At 39.0% G+C, this 25,271-nt stretch overlaps 1 protein-coding gene across 1 annotated transcript in view; it reads right to left on the bottom strand.

The window, feature by feature from the left end:
* Positions 1-11,732, bottom strand: part of PROS1 (protein S) — a gene marked incomplete at its 5' end in the record, with an annotated part of 78,866 nt that extends 67,134 nt beyond the window's left edge. Inside the window, 2 exons of the mRNA XM_007957720.2 lie at positions 3,688-3,712; positions 11,575-11,732. Of these exons, the coding sequence (XP_007955911.2) occupies positions 3,688-3,712; positions 11,575-11,732 (183 nt within the window). The remainder of the gene's footprint in view (positions 1-3,687; positions 3,713-11,574) is intronic.
* Positions 11,733-25,271: the final 13,539 nt, after the last annotated feature.

Here is a 25,271-nt window from a genome sequence, read left to right as displayed (position 1 = left end):
ATGTCCAGTCAATTTCAGACTGCAGAAGTCAGTAAAAATCTTCAATTTCCTCATCTTTGGCTTTGGTGGATGTTGTGCAAATTTGAATAACAGCAATATTAACCAGTCTTCCTCATAAAACCAAAAACCAAACTCACTGCCATCAAGTCAGATCCAACTCATAGCAACCCCTCCGTGGGTTTCTGAGGCAGTACCACTATGAAAGTAGATTGGCCAGCCTTTCTTCTGAGGAGTGGATGGTGGGTTTGAACTGCCAGACTTCTGGTTAGAAGTCAAATGCCTTAGGCACTACATGACCAGAACACCTGGTCTTTCTCATAGGCATATAGATATTATCCTATCACTGACAGCATTTTACTTCAGGATAGATCCTGAAACATTCTTTGAGATGATGAATGCCATGCCATTCCTCTTCAATTTGTCATTCTAGCATAGTGGGTAGTATGATTGTCTGATTCAGTATGTCCAAAACCAGTCCATTTCAACTCACTAATGCCTAGGATATCAATCTTTATGCATTGCATTTCATTTTTGACAACTTCCAATTTTCCTAGATTCATCCTTCATACATTCCATGTTCCAATTATTAATGGGTGTTTGCAGCTGTTTCTTCCCATCTTGAGTCATTCTGCACCAGCAAATGGAGATCCTTAAAGCTTTACTCTATCCACATGATTAATGTTGGCTATACTCTGAGGTGGCAGCTCTTCCCCAGTCGTATTTTGAGTGCCTTCAGATCTGAGGGACTCATCTTCTGACACTATATCAGACAATGTTTCAGGGATATTCATAAAGTTTCCAATATTATATCAGGCAGCATTTCACTGCTATTCATAAGGCTTTCACTGGCCAATTCTTTTTTGCTTTGTTTTGTTTTTTGGCCTGTCTCCTTTTTTTGTGTGTGCTTGTGTGATTTGGGTGAAAGTGTACAGAGCACATTCACTTTCCATACATCAGTTCACACACACATTGTCTCCTGATATTGACTATGATTTACCCCAATGCAACAGCTCCCCTCCCACTTCCTCCAATAGTTACCTCTTCCCTGTGTCCATACTGCCATGCACTCCTGCCCCCTGAGCTGTCTCCCTGTGCATAAACAGCCCTTCTTTCTCCCATGATTGTTCTCTCCAAGGATTGTTCCTACCACAGGTAAAAGTTCAACTCATATGCCTGTCTTTTGTTTGTCTGGAAGCTATAGGTGTGGGTTCAATTCCCGACCTGAAGGGCAGCTAGGGGTCATAGTCTCAGTGGTTCCACCAGGCTCTATCAGACCAGCAAACCTGGTCCCCCCCCCTTTTTTTCCCAAATGATTTTGAGTTTTGTTCCACATTGTTCTCCCTCTCTATCCAAGATCTCCTACATAGATCCCCCTCTGAGTAGTTGACAAATGTAGCTGGGCACCATCTAGCTCTTCTGGTCTCATAGTCGTATAGGCTGTGGATCACATGGTGTACTAGTCGCTAGGGCTAATTGTTTCCATGAATTTTTGGTTTTCTTCATTCTTCTTTGCTCTGGACAAGGAGAGACCCAGTGTTGCAGCTAGATGGCTGCTTGCAAGCTTTTAAGAACGTAGTCACTACTCACCAAAGTAGGAGGTAGAACAATGTTTTATGTAGTATGTTATGCACTGGCCAATTCTTTGAGAAGTGAATGGCCTCTTCCTTCTTCCAAGTCTGTATGCTAATAACTAATGCACAGTCATTAGCATATATCAGAGCCTAAAGGATGAGTTTCTTTTCATTTTCCTGGAGCCTGAAGCCTCAAGTTGGCTGAAATGAGAGTAGGGTGGAAAGATGCACAGATGCAGAATATTCTAAGCCTAATAAGAGCACATCTGTGTGAGCCAGACCTAGATCCTCCATCAAAGAGAGATGTACATATTAAACCCCACCTTTATGGCTTGGAACTCCTGACAACTTTCCCAGGTAATAGTAATATATTTCTATACAATTGATTCTTTTGTTTGTGATTACTATGTTCTACAAAGTCACTGTGGACACTAAATTATTGAATACAAACTACTCTATGGGGAATACAGGGATAGGTATCTGCAAACCTCTGGTCACATTTTCATGAACCAATCAATGCATAGCATTTTTAGTATGTTTTCCTGTTTAAAGAAAATTTGTTTACTATATATTGCTAATTCATTAACATTAAACTCATGGACAACAAGGCCATAATTCATGCCTTATTGAAGCTTATCTAACACATGTTTTCTCTGTAAGCACATCAAAGCCTTCCAGAACAACTAGACAGCACTTCAGCACTACTCTTGGGGGGCATTTTAAATAGCAAACTCACCAAAAATAGCACTAAAAAGTGTAAAAAATGTGGCACTCAATAAGACGGTGAAAATGACAATTCGTATAGTGTGAGAACTGAAATATGAAGACAAAGTGTCTATTTGTTCACTCTCACTTGGGAATGTGTACATCAGATAACATAAATTTTTGCCCTTCTGCACATATCTTCAAACCATAAAAGCACTATGGGTTGAGGTTACAAATAAAGCTTAGCAAGTAAATGAATTCACAAATATGGAATCTGCAAATAACGAGGATAAAGCAAACTGAAACATTGCTACCTTTAATTGCTACCTGCTTGAAATTATCTAATCTGTTTGAATCTGGGAATGCTACCTCACCATTTAAGAACAGAATAGTATCCAAGCGCAGAAGTTGGATAGATACCTCAGGGATGAAAAAATGGTGTACCAAAAAGAGAAGCTTATTAATGAGCTTTATAGACACTTAACTAATAATGGTTTATGTCTAAGCTATGAAGAAGCATAGAAACGCATATCTATCCTTTCATGAAAAGGTAACCCATGAAAACCAACAGTCTTCTAGAAAATGTACTGGTACAAGACCGAAATATAACTGTGCATCATTCCAAAGACCTTTTTGAGAAAAACATGAGAATAAAAAAGACTAAACGTCAAAATGCTTCATTTAATTAAAGAAACATTAAAATCTGTCTGCATATCTTTACATAAAAAGACAATATAATTCAATATAGAATGAGATCTCACTTCCAAGTTGTCGTGGTTCTCTAGTGCTGCTATAACAGAAATACCACAGATGGATGGCTTTAACAAACAGGAATTTATTCCCTTACATTTTAGAAGTCTACAAGTCTAATTTCAGGATCTGGCTCTAGGGGCTGGGTGAAGGAGCAAACCTTGGGCTTCAGATCTGCCTCTTGGTCCAAGCACACTGGACCTGGAGGATTTTTGTTAATCACAGAGCTGCTGGCTGCTGAGGCTGATGAACCCAAGATTGGCAGACAACATAGCAGCCCACTGGTTCAATTCCAGGAACAATCCTGAGATCAGCAGGCAATGTGGCCCAAAATGTGCCAAAAAGCTAGAAACCTTTTCTCAAAACTTCTCCACATAAAATGGAAGCAGGCCACACCCTGAAGGCAACTCCCCTTCAGTTAATTAGGTGTTTACGGCAGGTTTCACTATGGAAGTGATTACAGTCGCATCATGGGGAATAACTACATTCAGCTGCCAAGCTACTCAAAACCACAGCCCAGCCAAATTGACACACAACCTTAACTACCACAAAAGGCTAATGAAAATATATTGGGTGGAATATCGGGGTAGAGGTTGGACTCAATGATCTCTGAGGCCCCTTCAATTTCTGAGATTATACGATTGAGATCCTTTGAACTTACCTAAGTATTTTGGATAAAAATAATCCTAGAAGAAAGAAAAGAAAAAAACATTATTTTAGCAAACTTTAATTTCACTATAAAGTTCAGATTTTATAATTTTATAATGTATCTTTATGTTGAAGAGGGTGTAAATTCTATATAACTGTAATTTCTACATTATAATATTTTTTCTATATTAAAATATACAAGTACATGACCAATAACATTAAACTAATAATATGCTTGGGAGCTCTGGTAGCATAGTGGCTAAGGCACTTGACTGCTAACCAGAAGGCTGGCGGTTCAAACCCACCAGCCACTCCTCGGAAGGAAGGTTGGGCAATCCTACTTCCGTAGTGATACTGCCTCGGAAACCCAAGGAGGGGTCGCTATGAGTCGGGGCCGACTCGACAGCAAAATAACAACAACAACAACAACAATAATATGCTTATGCTTGAAATAATACTGATCAATTGTGTCATGTTTCAAGGGCTCCTAATCTGAAAACAGATTCCATTTAAGATGAATGTTAATACTACATGGCCCTCTTTTTTAAAAATCCAATGGAACTCTGGTGGCACATTGGTTTAGCATTGGGCTGCTAACCAAAAGATCAACAGTTCAAACACACCAGCTGCTCCACAGGAGAAAGAAGTGGCAGTATACTTCTGTAAAGATTTACAGCCTTGGAAACTCTAATAGTGACTAAGGCACTTGACTGCTAACCAGAAGGATGGCAGTTCAAATCCACCAGCCACTACTCGGAAGGAAGATGGGGCAATCTACTTCCGTAGTGATTCTGCCTCGGAAACCCAAGGAGGGGTCGCTATGAGTCGGGTCTGAGTCGATGGCACATAACAACAACACCAACAACATAGAGCTGCTAGCAGTAGGAATCAATTTGATTCCAGTGGTTTGGTTTCTCAAAAATACTTTATATTAGCCACAGTTAATGAATATCAACTTGTTATACATATATTTTATATCATGATGATTGATTAAGCACTTAGCTGTTCAAACCCCCAGCCACTCTGCAGGAGAAAGATATGGCAGTCTGCTTTTGTAAGATTTATAGCCCTGGAAATTCTATAGGGTAATTCTACTCTGTCCTATAGGGTCTGTATAGGAGCTCTGGTGGCATAGTGCCTAAGGCATTTGACTGCTAACTAGAAAGCTGTTGGTTCAAACCCACCAGCCACTCCTCGACAGGAAGATCGGACAATCTATTTCCATAGTATTACCACCTCAGAAACCCAAGGAGGGGTCGCTATGAGTCAGATATGACTCCACAGCAGTGAGGTTTTTTTTTTTTTTCTGTATAGGGTCTCTATGAGTCGGAATAGACTCAACAACAATAGGTTTGGTTTGATTGGTTTTTTAACATATATTTTATATCCTGATGATTATCACATAAATAAAATTCAGTGCTGAATAATAATGACATAATTTGAAGTGAATAAAAGTAGGCAATTTTCTTTTTACATTTTATGTACATGTAAATTGATTTTGTACCAAAAGTTTGTAAATCAGTGATTTGGAATAAAGAATGTGCTTTACTAAAGGGAAAAAAATATTAGAGTTCTGATGGTGAGTTTCTCAATCAAGTTGGTTCACAAAAGCCTTCTTAAGCCATGAAATGTAAAATGTACAACATTAAAATCATAAGAACATCTAATGAGAAACACTGTTTCTATGGGAAAAAATACTCAACATTCTAATTTAGCAAATGCAAAACTGTCTTAATCTAGTGTTAGAATTAGTAGAGGGGAAAAAGCCCATAAATAAGTTTTCTTTCTCCACAATCTTATCCATTTTGGTCTTGTACTTCACTCTTGTTTTGTTACTTAGAGGCAAAACCATTATAATGAATACATTGTGCTAGAAATAAGTATCCAAACTAAAAAACAACAACAACAACAACAAAAACCTGTTGCCATCAAGTGATTCCAAGTCATACCAACCCTACAGAAATACACAGTTAAGTATTTTTGAGTGGTGTAATGCATCTAAAGGAGCTCTACTGGTAGTGCTGTGGCTAAGGCAATTGTCTGCTAACCAAAAGGTTGGTAGATTAAGCCCACCAGTTACTCCAAGGGAGAAAGCCAAGACAGCCTGCTTTCATAAAGATTTATAACCTTGGAAACCCTACAGGGTTGCTATGAGTCAGAATCTACTTGAAGGCAGTGGGTTTGGTTTTGGGTAACATTTCTAAGGAGCTCTGGTGGCACAGCAGTTTAGTACATGGCTGCTAACTAGAAGATTGATGGTTTGAACTACCAGCCACTCTGTGGAAGAAAGATGTGGCAGTCTGCTTCCATTAATATTTAAAGCCTTAGAAAACTTAGGGGCAGGTATACTCTGTCCTACAGGGTCACTATGAGTCAGAGTCCCCTCGGCAGCAATGGGTTGGGTTTGGTAATATAATATTTGGGACATACAGGTTTGCCTTAAAATATTCCACCAAAAACAAACAAATATAAATAAATAAAAACTTGGAATGGGAGAGGTAGAGAACAGGCAACACAAGAATGGTAGGTTGTTAGTCTGTGGTTAATTATGGGTATATTGCAACCTATCATATCCTTCTCTTTGTATATGTCTTGCTATTGTCACAGGCCATCTTGTTAGTTCCAACTCACAGCAACCGAGTACAACAGAACAAAACACTGTTCAGTCCTGCTCCATCCTCACAATCATTGCTATCTTCAAGCCCTTTGTTGCAGCCACTGTGTTACCCCATCTCATTGACTTCCTCATTTGCTGACTCTACCAAGCATGACGTCCTTTTCCAGGGACTGGGCCCTCCTGATAACCTGACCAAGGTATGTGAGATGAAGTCTCATCATTCTTCCTTCTAAGGAACATTCTGGCTGTACTTCTTCCAAGACAGATTTGTTCATTCTGGCAGTCTATGGTATATTCAATATTATTTCCTAACACCATAATTCAAACATTTCTTCAGTTTTCCTTATTTACTATCCAGTTTTCACATACATATGAGGTGATTGAAAATACCATGGCTTGGGTCAGGCACAATTTAGGCCTCAAAGTGACATCTCTGCTTTTTAACTCTTTAAAGAGCTCCTTTGCAGCAGAAGTGCCCAATTCAATATGTTGTTTGATTTCTTGACTGCTGATTCCATGGGCATTAATTATGGATCCAAGTAAAATTAATCAACTTCAGTATTTTCTCCATTTGCCATGATGTTGCTATTGGACCAGTTGTGATGATATTTTGTTTTCTTTATGTTGAGGTGTAATCCATACTGAAGGCTTGGATTTCCTTCAGGGTTTTTTATCATATGCTACCTCCTTAAATGGTTGAATGTCAATTATTTTTGGTAAAATGACTCTGTATTTCTTCCATCTTCCCTTGAAGCTTACTGTGTTGTGGTAGTTAAGGTTATGAGTCAACTTGGCTGGGCCTGGCTTTGTGTAGCTGGGCAGCTGGATGTAGTTATTACCCATGATGAGACTGACTGGTAATCAATTTCCACTGTGGAATCTACTGTGATTAGGTAAGTAGCTGCTTTGGGGATGTGATCTGCTTTCAGCACATACAAAAAAATCCTTTGAGGAAGGTCTTGAGCTTTGGGCACATTTGGATCCTGCATCTGACCAAATCATCTCAATGGTCTGCCACGTTGTCTGCCAATCTTGAGACTGTTAATGGACTTGAATTAGTGCCCTGCCAAGTGGTTTGATAATTGTGGGACTGTGCCATTTTACTTTTTAACCTTGGGTTTGTCTGCCTCTGCAGCCAACAGCTGAGTTAAGAGAAGCCTCCAGCTTTAGTGCACCAGGAGCAAGAAACAGAGCTGAAGCCCAAGGTCAAGGGGCTTTCGCCCAGTATCTAGAGTTGGCACTTTAAATTTGGACTTCTAGCCTCCTAAATTGTAAGACTATAAATTCCTGTTTGTTAAAACTATATATTTGTGGTATGTCTGTCAGAGTGGCACTTGTTGTTGTTGTTGTTATGTGCCGTTGAGTCAAACCCGACTCATAGCAACCCCTCCTTGGGTTTCCGAGGCAGTATCACTACGGAAGTAGGATTGCCCAACCTTCCTTCCGAGGAGTGGCTGGTGGGTTTGAACCGCCAGCCGTCTGGTTAGCAGGCAAGTGTCTTAGCCACTATGCTACCAGAGCTCCCTAGGTTTCATTATAATACTTTATATATATTTATATTATATATACATATATATATATAATTATATTTTATATAATTTATTATAATACATTTCATTATAATACTTTATTTTGTCTTCTTGAGCCACCCTTTGAAATCTTCTCTTTAGCTCTTTTACTTCATCATTCCTTCCATTTGCTTAGCTACTCTAAGTATAAGAACAAATTTCAGAGTCTCTTCTGATATCCATTTTTGTCTTTTCTTGCTTTCCTGTCTTTTTAATGACATTTTTGCTTTCTTCATGTGTTTGTTTTAAATTTTTGTAATAAAAATGAGTATTATATATTTGTGTGCATATTATATATACACTGAGAGAGAAAGAGATACATATTTCTACACAATAGATAAATATAGAGATATACAGGCAGTCCCTGCCTTATGGACAAGATCTGCTCCTAAGTCTTTCTATAAGTCAAATTTGTAGGTAAGTTGGAGTAGGTACATAGGGTTCTTACTTAGCACCAGTTAAATCAAATGTTTGTCTTAGTATATACTATATGTTTTTCCTTTCTATGCAGATAAAACACTTAAGAAACATTTCCAAATACACTAAGATATCTTCAACATAATAATAATAGTATATAATAATAATTTAGTAATAATAAAAGTATATATGGTATTATACCGATGAGAGAATCCATGTGTGTATGTGTACAGGTATACAGCACTGTCACAATACATTAAAGAAACAATTCCTATAACAGTTGAGATAGAAAAAAGAAAGGAAAAAAGATCATCATTCAAGGTTAACACTTACCCTTGTTCCATCAATGTCTCTCACACCAGAAAGGGTCTTGCTGAAGTAACATTATAATATTAATAACTGGATGATGAAGGAGAAAGTGATGGAGAGATAGCTATTTTTAAAGATGATGGGCCTGGGGTTGGAGAGGTAGGGTTTGATTTTGCTGCTGGAGGGGCAGGATTTACCACTGGAATCAATTTCTGGAAGTAGCATCAAAGAAGGTTTGTACAGAGCTTTTCTTTTTCTCATCATAAATGGCCTTATAGCAGGTGAGGCTCTCAGTAACTGTAATAAGCTTTGGTGAACCTCTCTATATTAGGACCTTGCTCCTCTGACTTTGCCATCCCTGCTTCAATAAAGGGAATTCTGGTGGTGTACTCTGGTTAGTGGTAAAGGCATTTGACTGCTAACCAGAAGGCTGTTGGTTTAAATGCACCAGCCACTCCTCAGAAGGAAGACTGGGCAATCTATTTCTGTAGAGATACCGCCTCAAAAACCCAAGGAGGGGTCACTACGAGTCAAATCAACTTGATGGCAGTAAAAAAACGAAAGGCTTCAGCTAACTTTTTCATAAAAAAAAAGCTTGATTCTGGAGTTTTCAGATCCCAGACTTCTTCCTCAAATGTTGTTATCTGCTACTCTGGTTCTATAAAGTCTTCATTGGTTAGTTCTTTGGTATGGGAGTTGGTTAACTCTACTACATCAGGTTCACTGATTTCTAACTGCAGTTGATTACCAATATCAACCACAGTGGTCTAGCTTCAGCTTCAGCAATGTCATCAGCTGTAATCCTCTGAAAAGTATGTGTGATTGTAGCCACCATTTGTTCTATACTTCTTTCATATTTGACTGCTTCATTTTATCCCAAGAATCACCAATTTTTTTGATGCCATCATCTTGTTGTTGTTAGGTACCATCGAGTTGATTCCAATGCATTGAGATCCTATGCCATCCTCACAATCCTTGCTATGCCTAAGCCCATCCTTGCAGCCACTATGTCAATCCATTTTGTTCAGGGTCTTCCACTTTTTCTCTGACCCTCCACTTTACCAAGCATGACATCCTTCTTCAGGGACTGGTCCCTTCTGACCACATGACCAAAGTAAGTGAGACAAAGTCTGGCCATGCTTGCTTCTAAGGAGCATTCCATCTACTTCTTCCAGGATAGATGGCATCACAGATGTTATAATTTGTCCAGAACTCGCTTAAGCTCATCATATTATCTTGGGTAGCCCTGAATGCTTGTGAGAAGGTCCGTCATAAATAATAGGCCTTAAAAGAGGCTATGACTCCCTGATCCATTGACTGAAGTAGTGATGTGGTGTTGAGGGGTAAAAAATGACTTTTACCTTGGGGTAAAGGTCCTCTAAAGTGCTTGGTTGTCCAAGTGCTTTGTCAAGACACTTTCAAAGACAATCTTGAAAGGAATTTTCTTGGCCAAGCTATAATGTTCAACAGCAGGGACAAAATGGTTCAAGAACCAATCTTCAAAGATGACAATTGTAACACAAACATTTGCATTTGCATTTTGTCTTCAAACTAATGGGAAAACATGACTTAATGATATGGAGAAGTGCCCTTGGTTTTAGGGAGCAACACATAAGCAAAGGCTTGAGCTTGAATTCTGCAGATGCCTTACCCCGAAGCAATAATGTTAGCTTATCCTTTGATGCCTTATGCCTTGGTGCATGTTTATCTTCTTTTGAAATGTAGGTTCTTTCCAGAATTTTTTCCCAAAATAAGCCAGTCTCATCTCCTTAAATATTTGGTCCAGCAAATAACCTTCCTTCTCAATATTTTTTTTTCAGTATTTCAGGAAAATCACATGCAGCATTTACATCAGAACTTCCTGCTTCACTTTGCACTTTAATGTGAAAGTCTGTATACACTTTGAAATGACTGAACCAATCCTACTAACAGAAAATTCTTCATCACAATCACCTTCACTGACTGCACATTCAGCTTTTAAATCATGGAAAAGGTTTTGAGCCTTTTCTTGCACTAAAGTAAGGCTAATATATATATTACAAATAATTATTGTAAATTTAGTTTTTATGATTATATTTTTCTAGAGTAACTTGGAAAATTTTGTTCTAGCATTCCACAGCCCTAAAGTTTCTAACATCAGGGATTACTGATGATATGTAGTGGACTCAAGAATATTCCTAAGGGTTTATATGATGAATTAAAATATACTCAAGAGTACATAGTTGTTGTTGTTGTTGTTGTTATGTGCCGTCGAGTCGGCCCCGACTCATAGCGCTATGAAATCTTCCATAAGCATTTACTGAGTTCTATGTACCAAGCTCTGGATTAGAGGGTTGTGTTCTCTAAAGCATGATTTAAATAAATCATAGTGATAGCAGTATGATCCCTCTCTTACACACACATACACACACACACTCGCTCACTCATTCACTCACACAAATATATAAATGTATACCTGGCTTGTATTCTCCAAATACTACCAAATTCCTGTTGGGAGGAAGTATTTAAAAACAATGAGGTTAGTGATATTTGCTGATAATGAAGTAATGTTGAATGATAGTGTGGTTAGACAACATTGCTATTGTCAATAGTGACTTCCTAACAAGTATACTTTCCTTTAAGGCCATTTTCCCTTATAATGCCCCAGGGGTTACATGTGCTAGGTAATATACAAAATTATTAACTTAAAAAAGGAAAACAAGGGAACACAGACTCAAGCTGGAAATATTCTGTTAGTAATTATATGTCTAAACCAAAAAAACCAAACTCACTGCCATCAAGTCAGATCTGACTCATAGCAACCCCTCCTTGGGTTTCAGAGACAGTATCATGATGGAAGTAGATTGCCCAACCTTCTTTCCAAAGAGCTGCTGGTGGGTTTGAACTGTCAGCCTTCTGGTTAGCAGTCAAATGCCTTAAGCACTACACCACCAGAGCTCCTAATTGTATGTCTAGATATGCAAATTTCATTATTTTCATGAGTTCTTACCGTTTCAGGATCATTTTCAAAGACCTCCCTGGCTTCTTCTTTATTGCACAGTTCTTCAATGCATTCCCTTTCAAGATTACCCTTTCTTGTTTCTTCAAGAATAGAATTTGCACGGCGTCTCCTAACGAGGACTTGTGAAGCATGTTCCTTTGACAAAACTGAATAACAGAAAAAGTAAGTATATGTGAATAAATACTTTAGTTTTCTCATCTAAAATACCACCACTCATCTGTCAGTTTGTTGCGCTATGGTGCCTTGTACGTTGCTGTGATGCTGGAAGCTATGCCACTGTTATTTAAAACACCAACGGGGTCACCCATGGTAGACAGCTTTCTGTGAAGTTCCCAGACTAAGACAGACTAGAGAAAAGGATATGGCAGTTTACTTTTGAAAAAATAAGCCACTGAAAACCTTTTGAATAATAGGGAAACACTAATATAATGCAATAAGATGAGACTCTGAGGTTGGAAAGTGATCAAAATATGACTGGGTAAGAGCTGCCTCCTCAAAGTAGAGTCAATCTGAATGATGTGGATGGCATAAAGCTTTCTAGACATTCATTTGCAGATGCAGCATGACTCAAAATGAGAAGAAATGGGCAAACATCCATTAATACTTGGATTGTGTTATGCACAAAGTATGAATCTAGGAAAATTAGAAGTTTCAAAAATGAAATGGAACACATAAAGATTATTATCCTAGCCATTAGTGACTGAAATTGATGTGCATTAGCCATTTTGAATCAGACAATCATATGGTCTATTATGCCAGGGATGACAAATTAAAGAGCAATAGCATCACATTCATTGTAAAAAAAAAAAAAAAATCACGATCTATCCTGAAGTACAATGCTGTTAATGATAGGATAATACTAATACATCTACAAGGAAGACCACTGCTATTCATAAGGTTTTCAGTGGCTGATTTTTTCAGAAGTGTATGGCCCATCCTTCTTTCCAGTCAGTCTTAGTTTAGAAGCTCCACTGAAACCTATCCACCATGGGTGACCCTATTAGTACTGGAAATACCGGTGGCATAGCCTCCAGCCTCACAACAACATGCAAGCCACCATCATATGACACACTGACAGATGACTGGTGAACCAGCAGCAACATCATGATAAATGGAGAAAAGACTGAAGTTATCAGGGATTTCATTTTACTTGATCCATACTCAACAATGATAAAAGCATCAGTCAAGAAATCAGACACTGTATTGCACTGCAGAACCTGCTGCACAGGACCTCTTAAAAGTATTAAAAGAGCAAAGATGTCACTTTGAGGTCTAAGGTGCGCCCGACCCAAGCTATGATATTCTCAATTGCCTCATATGCATGTCAACCCTAGGCAATGAATAAGGAAGACCTAAGAAGAGCTGATGCCTTTGAATTGTGGTGTTGACAAAGAATACTCAAAATACCACGGACTGCCAGAAGAACAAAGAAATCTATCCTGGGACAAGTACAGCTGGAATGCTCCTTAGAAGCAAGAATGATCAGATTTTGTCTCACCTACTTTGGTCATGTTGTCAGAGGAATCATTCCTTGCTGAAGGATATTATGCTTGGTAAAGTAGAGGGTCAGTGAAAAAGGGGTAGACCTTCAATGAGATGGACTGACACAGTGGCTGCAAGGATGCACTCAAGCACAGCAAGGATTGTGAGGATGGCGCAGGACCGAGCAGTGTTTCTGTTGCACGTAGCTTCACTATGAGTCAGAGCTCACTCAATAACACCTAGCAACAATAAGAACAACAATAAGGAAGACCAGTTAAGGTCACTATTATTCAAATTTACACACCAACCACTGTAGCCAAAGGTGAAGAAACAGAAGATGTTTACCAGCTTCTGCAGTCTGAAATTGATCACACATGCAATCAGGATGCATTGACAATTACTGCTGATTGGAATGAAAAAGTTGGAAACAAAGAAGCAGCATCAGTAGTACGGCCACAGTGACAGAAATGATGCCAAAGATCTTATGATAGAATACCTTTTTTCAAACAACATAAATGGTGAATATACATGTAGACCTTGCCAGATGGGATACCCAAGGATCAAATCAATTACATCTTTCAAAAGAGACAGTAGAAAAGCTCAATATCATCAGTTAGAACAAGGTCTGGGGCTGACTGTGGAAGAGACCATCAATTGTGGATGACATTATACATAAGAAAGCAAAAGTCATTAAAAGACAGGAAAGATGAAAATGATTATCAGAAGAGACTCTGAAACTTGGTCTTGAATGGAAAGCTAAGGCAAATGGAAGAAATGATAAAGTAAAAGAATTGAACAAATTTCAAGGGACTGCTCAAGAAAACAAAGTTAATTTTTACAATGAAATTTGCAAAGAGCTGGAGTTAGAAAATCAAAAGAGAAGAACACAATCAACATTTCTCAAGCTGAAAGAACTGAAGAAAAAATTCAAGCTTCAAGTTGCAATACTGAAGAATTCTATGGGAGGAATAGTGAATGATGCAGGAAGCATCAAAAGAGAAAGGAAGGAATACGCAGTCACTGCACTCAAAAGATTAGATGATGTTCAACAATTTCAGGAAGTTGCATATGATCAAAAATCGTAGTACTGAAGGAAGAAGTCCAAATTACACTGAAAGAATTGGCAAAAAAAAAAAAAAAAAAGTCTTCAGGAATTGATGGAATACCAACTGAAATGTTTCAACAAACTAATGCTGGAAGTGCTTAATCATTTACGCAAAGATACTTCAAAGACAGCTACCTGGCCAACCTACTATAAGAGATCCACATTTGTGTCCCTTCCAAAGAAAGGTGATCCAACAGAATGTGGAAATTATCAAACAATATCATTAATATCAGATATCAGTATAATTTTGCTGAAATAATGCAAAAACATTTGCAGCGGTACATCAACAGGGAACTCCCAGAAATTTCAAGCTAGATTCAGAAAAGGGCATGGAATGAGGAATATCATTGCTGATATCACATGGATCTTGGCTGAAAGTAGAGAATGCCAGAAAGATATTTATCTGTCCTTTATTAACTATGCAAAGGCATTTGACTGTGCCCATCAACAAATTATGGCTAACATTGTGAAGAATGAGAACTCTATAACACTCTTAATGGTGCTCATGAGGAATCTGTACATAGAATAAGAGGCAGTTGTTTGAACAGAGTAAGGGGACCATGTTGTTATTGTGTTGTTGTTAGGTGCCGTTAAGTCATTTCCAACTCACAGTGTCCCTACGCGCAGCAGAACGAAACACCGCCCAGTCCCACGCCAGTTCCATGATCCTTACTATACTTGAGCCCATCACCTCAGCCACTGTGTCAATCCATCTCATTGAAGACCTTCCCCTCTTTTATCAACACTGCACTTTACCAAGCATGACATCCTTCTCCAGGGAATGGTCCCTTCTGGCAACATGACCAAACTAGGTGAGATGAAGTCTGGCCATTCTCACTTCCAAGGAGCATTCTGGCTGCATTTCTTCCAGGACAGATCTGTTAGTTCTTTTAGAAGCCCATGGTACTTTCAACATTCTTTACAAGCACCACAACTCAAAAGCATCGATTCTTCTTCAGTCTTCCTTATTCATTGTCCAGCTCTCACATGCATATGAGGTAACTGAAAATATCATGACTTGTGTCAGGTGCACCTTAGTCCTCAAGGAGACATCTTTGCTCCTCAGCACTTGAAAGAGGTCCTTTGCAGCCAACTTGCCCAGTGCTTGTCTGATGTCCTGACTGCTGCTTCCATTGGCATTGATTGTAGAACCAAGCAATGTGAAGTCTTTGGCAACTTCAATCTTTTCTCCATTTATCGTGATGATGCTTATAGGTCCAGTTGTGTGGCTTAAAATCAGGAAAAGTATGTGTCAGGATTGTATCCTTTCACTGTACTTATTTAGTGTGTATGCCTAGCAAATGATCCAAGAAGATAGACTATATGAAGAAGAATGGGGCATAAGGATTGGAGGAAGACTCATTAACAACCTGTCATATGCATATGATACAACCTTTCTTGCTGAAATTAAAGACAACTTGAAGGAATTACTGAGGAAGGTCAAAAACTACAGTCTTCAGTATGGATTACACCTCAACATAAAGAAAACAAAAATTTTCACAAGCGGCCCAATAAGCAACATCATGATAAATGGAAAAAAAGATTAAAATTAGCAAGGATTTCATTTTACTGAATCTACAATCAATGCCCATGGAAGCAGAAGACAAAAAATCAAAGGACATATTGCATAGGGCAAATCTGCTACAAAGGACCTCTTTAAAGTGTAAAAGAGTATAGATGTCACTTTGTAGACTAAGGTGTGTCTGACCAAGTCATGGTATTTTCAATTGCCTCATATTTATGTGAAAGGTGCAAAATGAATAAGGAAGACTGCATAAGAATTTATGCCTTTGAATTATGGTGTTGGCAAAGAATATTGAATATACCATGGATTAGCAGAAGAACAAAGCAATCTGTCTTGAAACAAGTACAGCCAGAATGCTCCTTAGAATTCAGAATGGCCAGACTTTGACTCTCATACATCGGTCATGTTATCAGGAGGGTCCAGTCCCTGAGAAGGGTATCATGCTTGGTGAAGTAGAAGGTGGCATAGTGCCTAAGGCATTTGACTGCTAACCAGAAGGTTGGTGGTTCAAACCCACTGGCCACTCCGTGGAAGGAAGACTGGGCAATCTGCTTCTGTAAAGATGTACCACCTCGGAAACCCAAAGGGGGTCACTATGAGTTAGATTTGACTCAATGGCAGTGAGTTTGGTCTTTGTTTTTTTCCTGTAAAGTAGAGGGTCAGAGCAGAATAGGCGGACTATCAGCAAGAGGCACTGACAGAGTGGCTCCAATGATGGGCTCAACCATAGCAATGATTGTGATAATTGTGCAGAACTAGGCAATGTTTTGTTCTGTTTTACGTAGGGGTCCTATGAGTCAGAACCTAATCAACGACACCTAACAACAACATCTAAAATATATTAGTTTATTAAGGAATCAGAGTTAAAATCATTTACTGCCTATGAACTGTACAACATTTAAAAACAGCACAGTTAAATTATGAACAATGTGCATACATAAGCACATTATTTACAACTCAACTTAGAAAGCAAGCTTGGTATACAACTAAATCACTTCCATAATGATTTACACAAAGTATTAAAATTCATGCTTGAGGCCAAACATTCCAAATGATATTCAATGCTCACCTCATTTTGACTACACTGGAAAAAGAGTCCAATGTTAAACCATTTATGCCACTGCTGGAATGACAATATCAAAATCATAATTACACCGTATTTATAGGTACAATAACAAACTTTCTCAATTTTAGTGGGAAACTTGTGTAATTTTATGGAGTGAGAGAAGAGCAGGAGTACAGTTCAACCAGCTATTTGAAAGACACTTTATAGGGTAAAACACTTAAGTATTACTACAAACAGAAAAATTTAAATCCATTGAAAAAGAGATATCTACTTATGTATGGCAAATAACTCAAAAGACAATAAAGAAAATTGATAACTTAGAATACCTAAACATTTTAAACAGTTGAACAAACAAAATTATTATAAAAACTTCAACACTGAGCAACAGATAGAAACTGTATTTTCATCACATAGAATTAAAGAAAAAAAAAAAAAAAACACAGCCAAAATTTACAAGCACATTTTACAAATTAAGAGAAAAACAACAAAAGCAATAAACAAATACAAGAATGTTATGCCATTGCCTGTTAGTATAATTAAAAAAAAAAAAAACTATGCCCAAATGGAATTATAACCAGAAATGTAAATGTTAGGATTTATAATATATACTTTGGGGTCGGGGGGACACAATTTAATCCATAACATTCTATTCTTTGTTGTTGTTATTAGGTTCGCTCGAGTTGGCTCCAACTCATAGTGACCCTATGTAACACAGAACAAAATACTGCCTGGTCCTGTGCCACCTTCACAATCCTTGCTATGCTTGAACACAACCTTGTAGTCACTGTGTCAATCTGTCTTGTTGAGGGCCTACCCTTTCTTCGCGGACTCTCTACTTTACCAGGCTGATATCCTTCTCTAGGGAATAGTCCCTTCTGACAACATTACCAAAGTAGGTGAGACAAAGTCTGGCCATTCTCACTTCTAAGGTGCATTCCAAGCTGTACTTCCTCCAGGCAGATTTGTTAGTTCTTCTGTCAGTGTATGCTATTTTCAGTATTCTTCACCAACACCGTAATTCAAAGGCATCAACTCCTCTTCATTGTCCAGCTTTCACATGCATATGAGGCAATTAAAAATTCCAGGCTTGGGCTAGGTGCACCTTGGTCTTCAAAGTGACATCTTTCTCCTTAAAACTTTAAAGAAGCAGGGACTTCCAGTAAGATGGAGGAATAGGCAGACAAGCGACACAGACCCTCTTCAACAAAGAAAAGAAAAACCAATTGACAGAGATACAGAAGATAATCATGGAGCCCTGAGCTTTGAAAGGAACTATACAGAAGTGGATTAGGCACAAACTAGTGGAAAAACCTGAACGAAACAGTGAGTACAGAGATGGTCGGAGCTGCAGACTGTCAGCTACTCCAACAGGACCAACAGCCTGAATATTTCCAAGTGGTGTTGGGACCCGAGAATTGACCTAAAGATCAGCCAAGGGCCCTTGGTCACCAAGGGCTGCAGGGACAACTGCACTGGTGGCCTATGACTAGGAAGGGAAACAACAAGGTGGGAGACAACCTGAGCTGTTGTTGACTTTCTGCTGTCCGGAGGGTGCAGCCACTTTGAATGTTTACAGGTGGCAGCCATTTTGGATATTTAAAGTGACTGAGGGTGCAGTCATTTTGAATGTTTACAAGTGGCGGCCATTTTGAGTATTTAAAATAACCAAGGGTGTAGCCATTTTTAATCTTTACAAGTAGCAACCATTCTGGATTTTAAAGTGATAGCATTCTCATTTGGATTCCAGGGACCTAAGAATAGGCTCTGTTTGCCAGGGTCAGCAGGGACATAGAAAGGCTGACAACAGGAAAGGAGGCAGGTGATGAGTGGATAAGTGCTATCAACAAGCAAATAGAGGATCATAGTACCCTGCTTACATAGATAGCATACAAACAAAACAAAGAAAATGAAAATCGTGGGCAAGTCACTCCAACGTACAATCATCAATTAAATATAAACGCAAAAACATCACAATGCCTGGGAGACAACAGACTATCACAGTCCACACAAAGAAGCAAGATAAAACAGGAGAAACAAGGGACCAGGATATAGACCTAAAACATCCCTGAGGAAGATGCAGCATTGTAACTCCCTGACAAGGAACTCAAAACAATTCAGGTATCTTCAATAAACTGAGAGACAGATCAAGGAAAACACAGAGAAAACCCCAGAACAATTTCAAAAGACAATATAAGAACAAAATGACAAAATAAATGAAAAATTAGAAATGATACAAAATCTACACATAGAAATCCAGAAGATTAATACTGAATTTTCAGAAACAGATAAGACATTAAACGGGCAAAGAAGCAGAATTGAATCAGTGGAAGACAGAATTAGGGAGATTGAAGGGAAATACCTAATACTTCTTTGGAAAGGGATCAATCAGAAAAAAGAGCAAAACAAAATGAAGAAAGCCTAAGGTTCATGTGGGATACCATCAAAAGGAATAACCTATGTGTCATTGGAATTCCAGAACAGGAAGACACAAATTAAACCACAGAGAAAATTGTCGAAGATTTGTTGGAAGGGAATTTGCCTGGTATGATGAAAGATGAGAATATATCCATTCAGGAAGTCCAATGAACCCCAAACAGGATAGACCCCAAAAGAAAATCACCAAGACATATCATCACCAAACTTACCAAAACCAAAGACAAAGAAAGAATCAGGAGAGCAGACAGGAAAAACGAAAACTTACCTACAAGGTGCAACCAACAAGACTAAGCTCAGATTTTTTGACAGAAAACATGCAGGTGAGAAGACAACGGGATGGTATATATAAAGCACTGAAAGAGAAAAATTTCCAACCAAGAATTATGTACCCAGCAAAATTGTCCCTCAAATATGATGGTGAAATTAGGACATTTCCAGATAAGCAGAAATTCAGGGAATTTGTTAAAACCAGACCAACCTTACAAGAGATGCTAAAGGGAGCCCTTTGGATAGAGAAGCAACAATAGCCGACAACAACTGACCATTAACACACATGATGATATAACCCAGAAACCAACCCAGCTACGGAAGTATCCAAAGTAAATAAACCTATAAGACTGTAAACAGGGAACCAAAGACATCAATTGACAAATGAAGACAACTAAAAACTAAAAAGAGGGAAAAAAACTGTTGTTACAGAATTTCTAGATGGTAGGGAAGTCAAGACAAATACAAGATAGAACAGACTGTTCTAAAGAAACTGTTCTAAAGAAACTTGGGAAGAAAACTATAAATCACAGGGTAACCTCAAAGGAAAATGATGAACCTTCTCATCAAAAAGAGGACCAGCATAAATATTCAGCAAATACTAAAACAACAGCAATGAAGGAAGTGATAACATGATTCAAAAACAAAACGAGCTCAGCATAGAAAATTATATGGAACAAAGAAATCGACACCATGAAAAAACACGTAACAAAAATGACAGCAACAAATTCATATTTGCCGATAATTACAAGGGCCTTATCTCTAACATTTATAGCTGAAGAGTGGATGACCAAACTATGGTACATGCACATAATGGAATGCTATGCAGCTTTAAAGAATAATGTAGAGTTTGTGAAACACTGCATAATATGGATGAACTTGGAGGAAATTATGCTGAGTGACATAAGTCAGTCACAGAAGGACAAATATAGTATTAGTTTGTTGTTGTGGAGAGTCAAGGAAAGGTTTATATATGGAGTTAAACTCTTTGTTAGTTGCCAGGGTGGGAGGGGAGTGGAGGGAACACTGCAAGAAAAAAAAATGCATTGACCCGTGTCACTTTAGTTTTGTGTATTTCACTGGACATAAATTATATTTCAATAAAATGCATTAAAAAAAAAAAAATCTTTAAAGAAGCCTTTTGCAGCAGATTTGCCCAGTGCAATACAATCTCTGATTTCCTGAGTGCTGCTTCTGACTGTAGACCCACTGCGGTCAAGTCAGATCAGACTCATAATGGCCCCTCCTTGGGTTTCCGAGGCAGTAGATCCAGGTAAAATGAACCCTGACAACATTAATCTTTTCTCCATTTATCATAATGTTGCTTATTAGTACACTTGTGAGGATTTTTTATTTCTTTATGTTGAGATGTAACCCATACTGAAGACTGTAGTCTTTGACATTCATCAGTTAGTGCTTCTAGTCATCTTTACTTTCAGCAAGCAAGGTTGTATCATCTGCATATAGCATTGTTAATCAGTCTTCCTCCAATCCTGATGCCATATTCCTCTTAGTACAGTCCAGTTGCTCAGATTATTTACTTAGCATACAGATTGAATAAGTATGGTGAAAGGATACAACCCTGACATACACCCTTTCTAACTTTAAACCATTCAGTATCCCCTTGTTCTGTTCAAACAGGCTCTTGGTCTATGTACAGGTTCCTCATGATAACAGTTAAGTGTTCTGGAATTCCATTCTTCACAATGTTATCCATAATTTGTTAGGATCCACACAGTCAAATGCCTTTGCATACTCAATAAAACACAGGTAGACATCTTTCTGGTATTCTTTGCTTTCAGCTAAGAACCATCTGACATTAGCAATGATATCCCTCATTCTATGTCCTCTTCTGAATTCAGCCTGAATTTCTGGAAGCATGGATATTATGCTATCCCTGACAGCATTGTACTTCAGGATAGATTTCAGATATTCTTTTGGAAAATGAATGGAATGCCATTCCTCTTCAATTTGTCATTCCCAGCACAGTAGATCATATGATTATCTGATTGAAATTGGCCATTAGCAGTCCATTTCAGCTCACTAATGCCTAGCATATAGATCTTTATGCATTCCATTTCATTTTTGACAACTTCCAGTTTTCCTAGATTCATACTTTGTAATTCCATGTTCCAATTGTTCATAATATTTGGAACTGTTTCTTCCCATTTTGAGTCATGCCCCATCAGCAAATGAAGGTCCTGAGAGATTTACTCTATCCACATCATTAAAGTCGACTCTACTTTTGGGAGGCAGCCCTTCCCCTGTCATATTTTGAGTACATTCCAACCTGAGGGGTGTATCTTCCAGCACTATATCAGACAATGTTGCAGGGCTATTCATATAGATTTCCAGTAATATATCAGACAGTAATTCACTGCTTGCTATTCATAAGGTTTTAGGAGCTCTGGTGGTATAGTGCCTAAGGCATTTGACTGCTAACCAGAAGGCTGTCAGTTCAAACCCACCAGCCACTCCTCATAAGGAAGACTGGGCAACCTACTTCCATAGTGATACCACCTCAGAAACCCAAGGAGGGGTTGCTGTAAGTTGGATCTGACTCGACGGCAGTGAGTTTGGTTTGGTTCTGGTTCATAAGGTTTTCGGTGACCAGTTTTTTCAGAAGTGGATGGCCCCATTTTTCCCAGTCTGTCTTCATCTGGAAGCGCCAATGAAACCTGTCCACCATGGGTGACCCTGCTGGTATTTGAAATACTAGTGGCAGAGCCTCCAACCTCACAGCAACACACAAGCCACCATAGCACAACAAACTAACAAACAAGTGGTGGATTCTACTCTTTGGCTCCCCTAAATTCATGTTCTTCCTACATACAAAACACTTTCACCCCATCACATCATCCCTAAAGTCTTAAATCAATTCCAAATCCAAATCTTTATCTTCTGAATTATCTAAATTAAATATGGGTGAGATTTTAGGAATATTCCATCCTAGGGCAAAACTCTTCTTCATATGTGAACCTGTGAAATCTAGAATATAAATTATTTTTTCTGAAGTACAATAGTGGAAAAGGCACAAGGTAGACATTTCCATTACAAATGGGAGAAACTGGAGGGAAAGAATGAACAATGGGCACCAAACAAGCTCAAAACACAGAATAACAATTTACATTAGCTTTCAAGACTTGAAAATTAGCTGTTCTCTGGGACCGTCTTGGTCATGACACTGCCTTCTGGACTCCGGGTTTTGACCACACTCTCTGTATTCTGATGGAGTGCATCAGCCCTGTGTTTCACTGGGATGGCAATTCTGCTTCCTCAGCTTTGGGTGGTCCCATTCTCCTAGTCCATCTGAGTGGCAACCCCACCTCCTCAGCCCAGGCAGGCTCCATTCTCCTGTCCCTTGCACAACGCAGTACTAACCCCTCAGCTTTGGGTAGCAGCACCATTTTCTTGTCCTTTGGGCATGGCACCCCCTCACTCTAGAACTGGATTGGTAGAGTTCTGACTCTGAAACCCAAGAAGCCATGGCTCCACCAAAGCAGTGAAACCAAAAGCAGTCCTGTTTCCTGTGCTCCTTCCAACAGTTCTACTGATCTCCAAGCTGCTCCAGGGACAGCAGCTTTTCTTGGAGAACAGAGGCAGCACCTTTGGCCTGTTTCTTGTCTATACAATTCCAAGAAGCAGACCACTTTCTTTCCTTTCATCCTATCTCTGTCCCCTTCAGTCTAAGCTGATGGTTTCTATGCTGTGGTAGTTGGTTACATTCATCAGTCACAGGCTTAATTTCTTTAACAAGACTATATAGCCACATTCTTGGTGAAAATTCTCAAACACCTGTCCTGACTTGTACAATAGAATTTTCCAAATCTTTAAGTTCTGTTTTCATTTTGCACAGTTCATTTTTGAGTCCATCTTTTTCCTCTCACATTTTACTATAAGAAGCAAGGAAAAACCATTTGTTATCTTTAAAATATTGCTTTGAAATCTTCTCAGCCAAATATCCAAGTTTATCACTCATATATACTACCTTCCATCAAACATCTTAACATAATTCAGACAAGTTCTTTGTCCCTTTATAAAAACTATCCCCCTTCTTCCATTGTCCAATCACATGTTCATCACTTCCTTTAAAGCTTCTCCAGAAGCACATGTCCACATTCTAGCAATATTTTGTTAATGGCACCACATGTATTCTATAAGATGAGAGAAACTTTCTCTGTGACTCTCCTCAGTTCCCTCTGAACCCTCTCCAGAAGTGCTTTTAAGGCCCATAATTCTTCCAATGGTCTCTTCAAGGCAATCTAGTCTTTTACTATAACCTGTTGCTATTGAGTCAATTCTGACTCATAACAACCCTATCAAACAGATTAGAACTGCTCTGTAGAATTTCCAAGGCTGTATGTAATCTTTATGGAAGCAGACTTCCCTATCTTTCTTTCATGCTTTACTATTAAACCAAAAACCAAACCCACTGCCATGAGTCAATTCCAACTCATAGAAACCACCCCCTGGGTTTCCAAGGCTGTAAATCTTTATGGAAGTAGATTGCCTCATCTTCCTCCTGTGGAGCAGCTGGTGGGTTTGCACCACTGACCTTCTGGTTAGCAACCAAATGTCTTACCCACTATGTCACTGTTCTGGTTACCTAGTACTGCTCTGACAGGAATATACCACAAATGGGATGGCTTGAACAAACAGGAGTTTATTTTTACAATTGGAGGCTTTAAGTCCAAGTTCAAAGTGCCAGTCTCTAGGGGCTAGGTGAAAGCTCCTCAACTTTGGGGTTCAGCTCTGCTTCCTGCTCCCGGCCCACTGGAGCTAAAGGCTTTTCTTCACCCAGCTACTGGCTGCTGAGACTGACAAGTCCAAAGTTGACAAGTAAAAAGGCACAGTCTGATGTTACCAACCCACACAGCAGGCCATTAACTCAAGTCCATTCTAAGTCCCAAGGTTGGCAGAGCATGGCAGGCTACTGAACAATGACACAGCTACTTGCAGGGTCCAAGCATGCTATAAGCTAGAGACCATTTCCAAAGCTGCTGTGTATATATGGGAAGCAGACCACAACCCTAAAGCAGCTACTCCGCTGCTCTAATACATTCCACCATGGAGTTAATACCAATCTTACCATGGGGAATGATTACCACCAGCTGCCCAGCCACTCAACCAGGCCCAGCCAAGTTGACACACAAACTTAACCACCACAGCCACCTTAAAATTTTTCCAGCCTTCACCCATTACCCAATTCCAAAACTGCTTCCATATTTTATGTATTTATTACAGCAGCAATCCACATTTCAGTACTACATTCTGTCTTATTTAGTGCTGCTATACCAGAAATACTACAAATGGGTGGCTTTAAGAAACAGACATTTATTTTCTCACAGTGCAGCAAGTTAGATGCCTGGGGTAGTTAACTTGTATGTCAACCTGTCAGGGCCTGGTTTTGAGTGGCTAGACAGCTGGATATAATTATTCCCCATGATAGGGCTGGTAATCAACTCCATGGTGGAATCTACTGAAACAGCTAAGTAACTGCCTTAGGGATGTGGTAACTGCATTGAGAAAGGTCTCCAGAGCTTTTTGGCATGCTTGGATACTGCATTTGGCCGAGTCATCAGTGAGTGGCCTGCCATGTTGTCTGCTGATCTTAAGACCATCTCTGGACTTGAACTAGTGGTCTGCTATGCTGTTTGATAATGTTGGGAATGTACCCTTTTATTTGTCAACCTTAAGTTTGTCATCCACCGCAGCCAGCAGCTGCCTGAGTTAAGAGAAGCCTCTAGCTTCAGTGGGCTGGGAGCAATAGGCAGAGCTGAAGCCCAAGGTCAAAGAGTCTTCAC

Source organism: Orycteropus afer, unplaced genomic scaffold (genome assembly GCF_000298275.1).
Source record: "Orycteropus afer afer isolate SDZICR_OR568_19922 unplaced genomic scaffold, OryAfe1.0 scaffold00784, whole genome shotgun sequence".
NCBI lineage: Eukaryota > Metazoa > Chordata > Mammalia > Tubulidentata > Orycteropodidae > Orycteropus > Orycteropus afer.
This window is presented reverse-complemented; position numbering and strand designations above follow the sequence as displayed.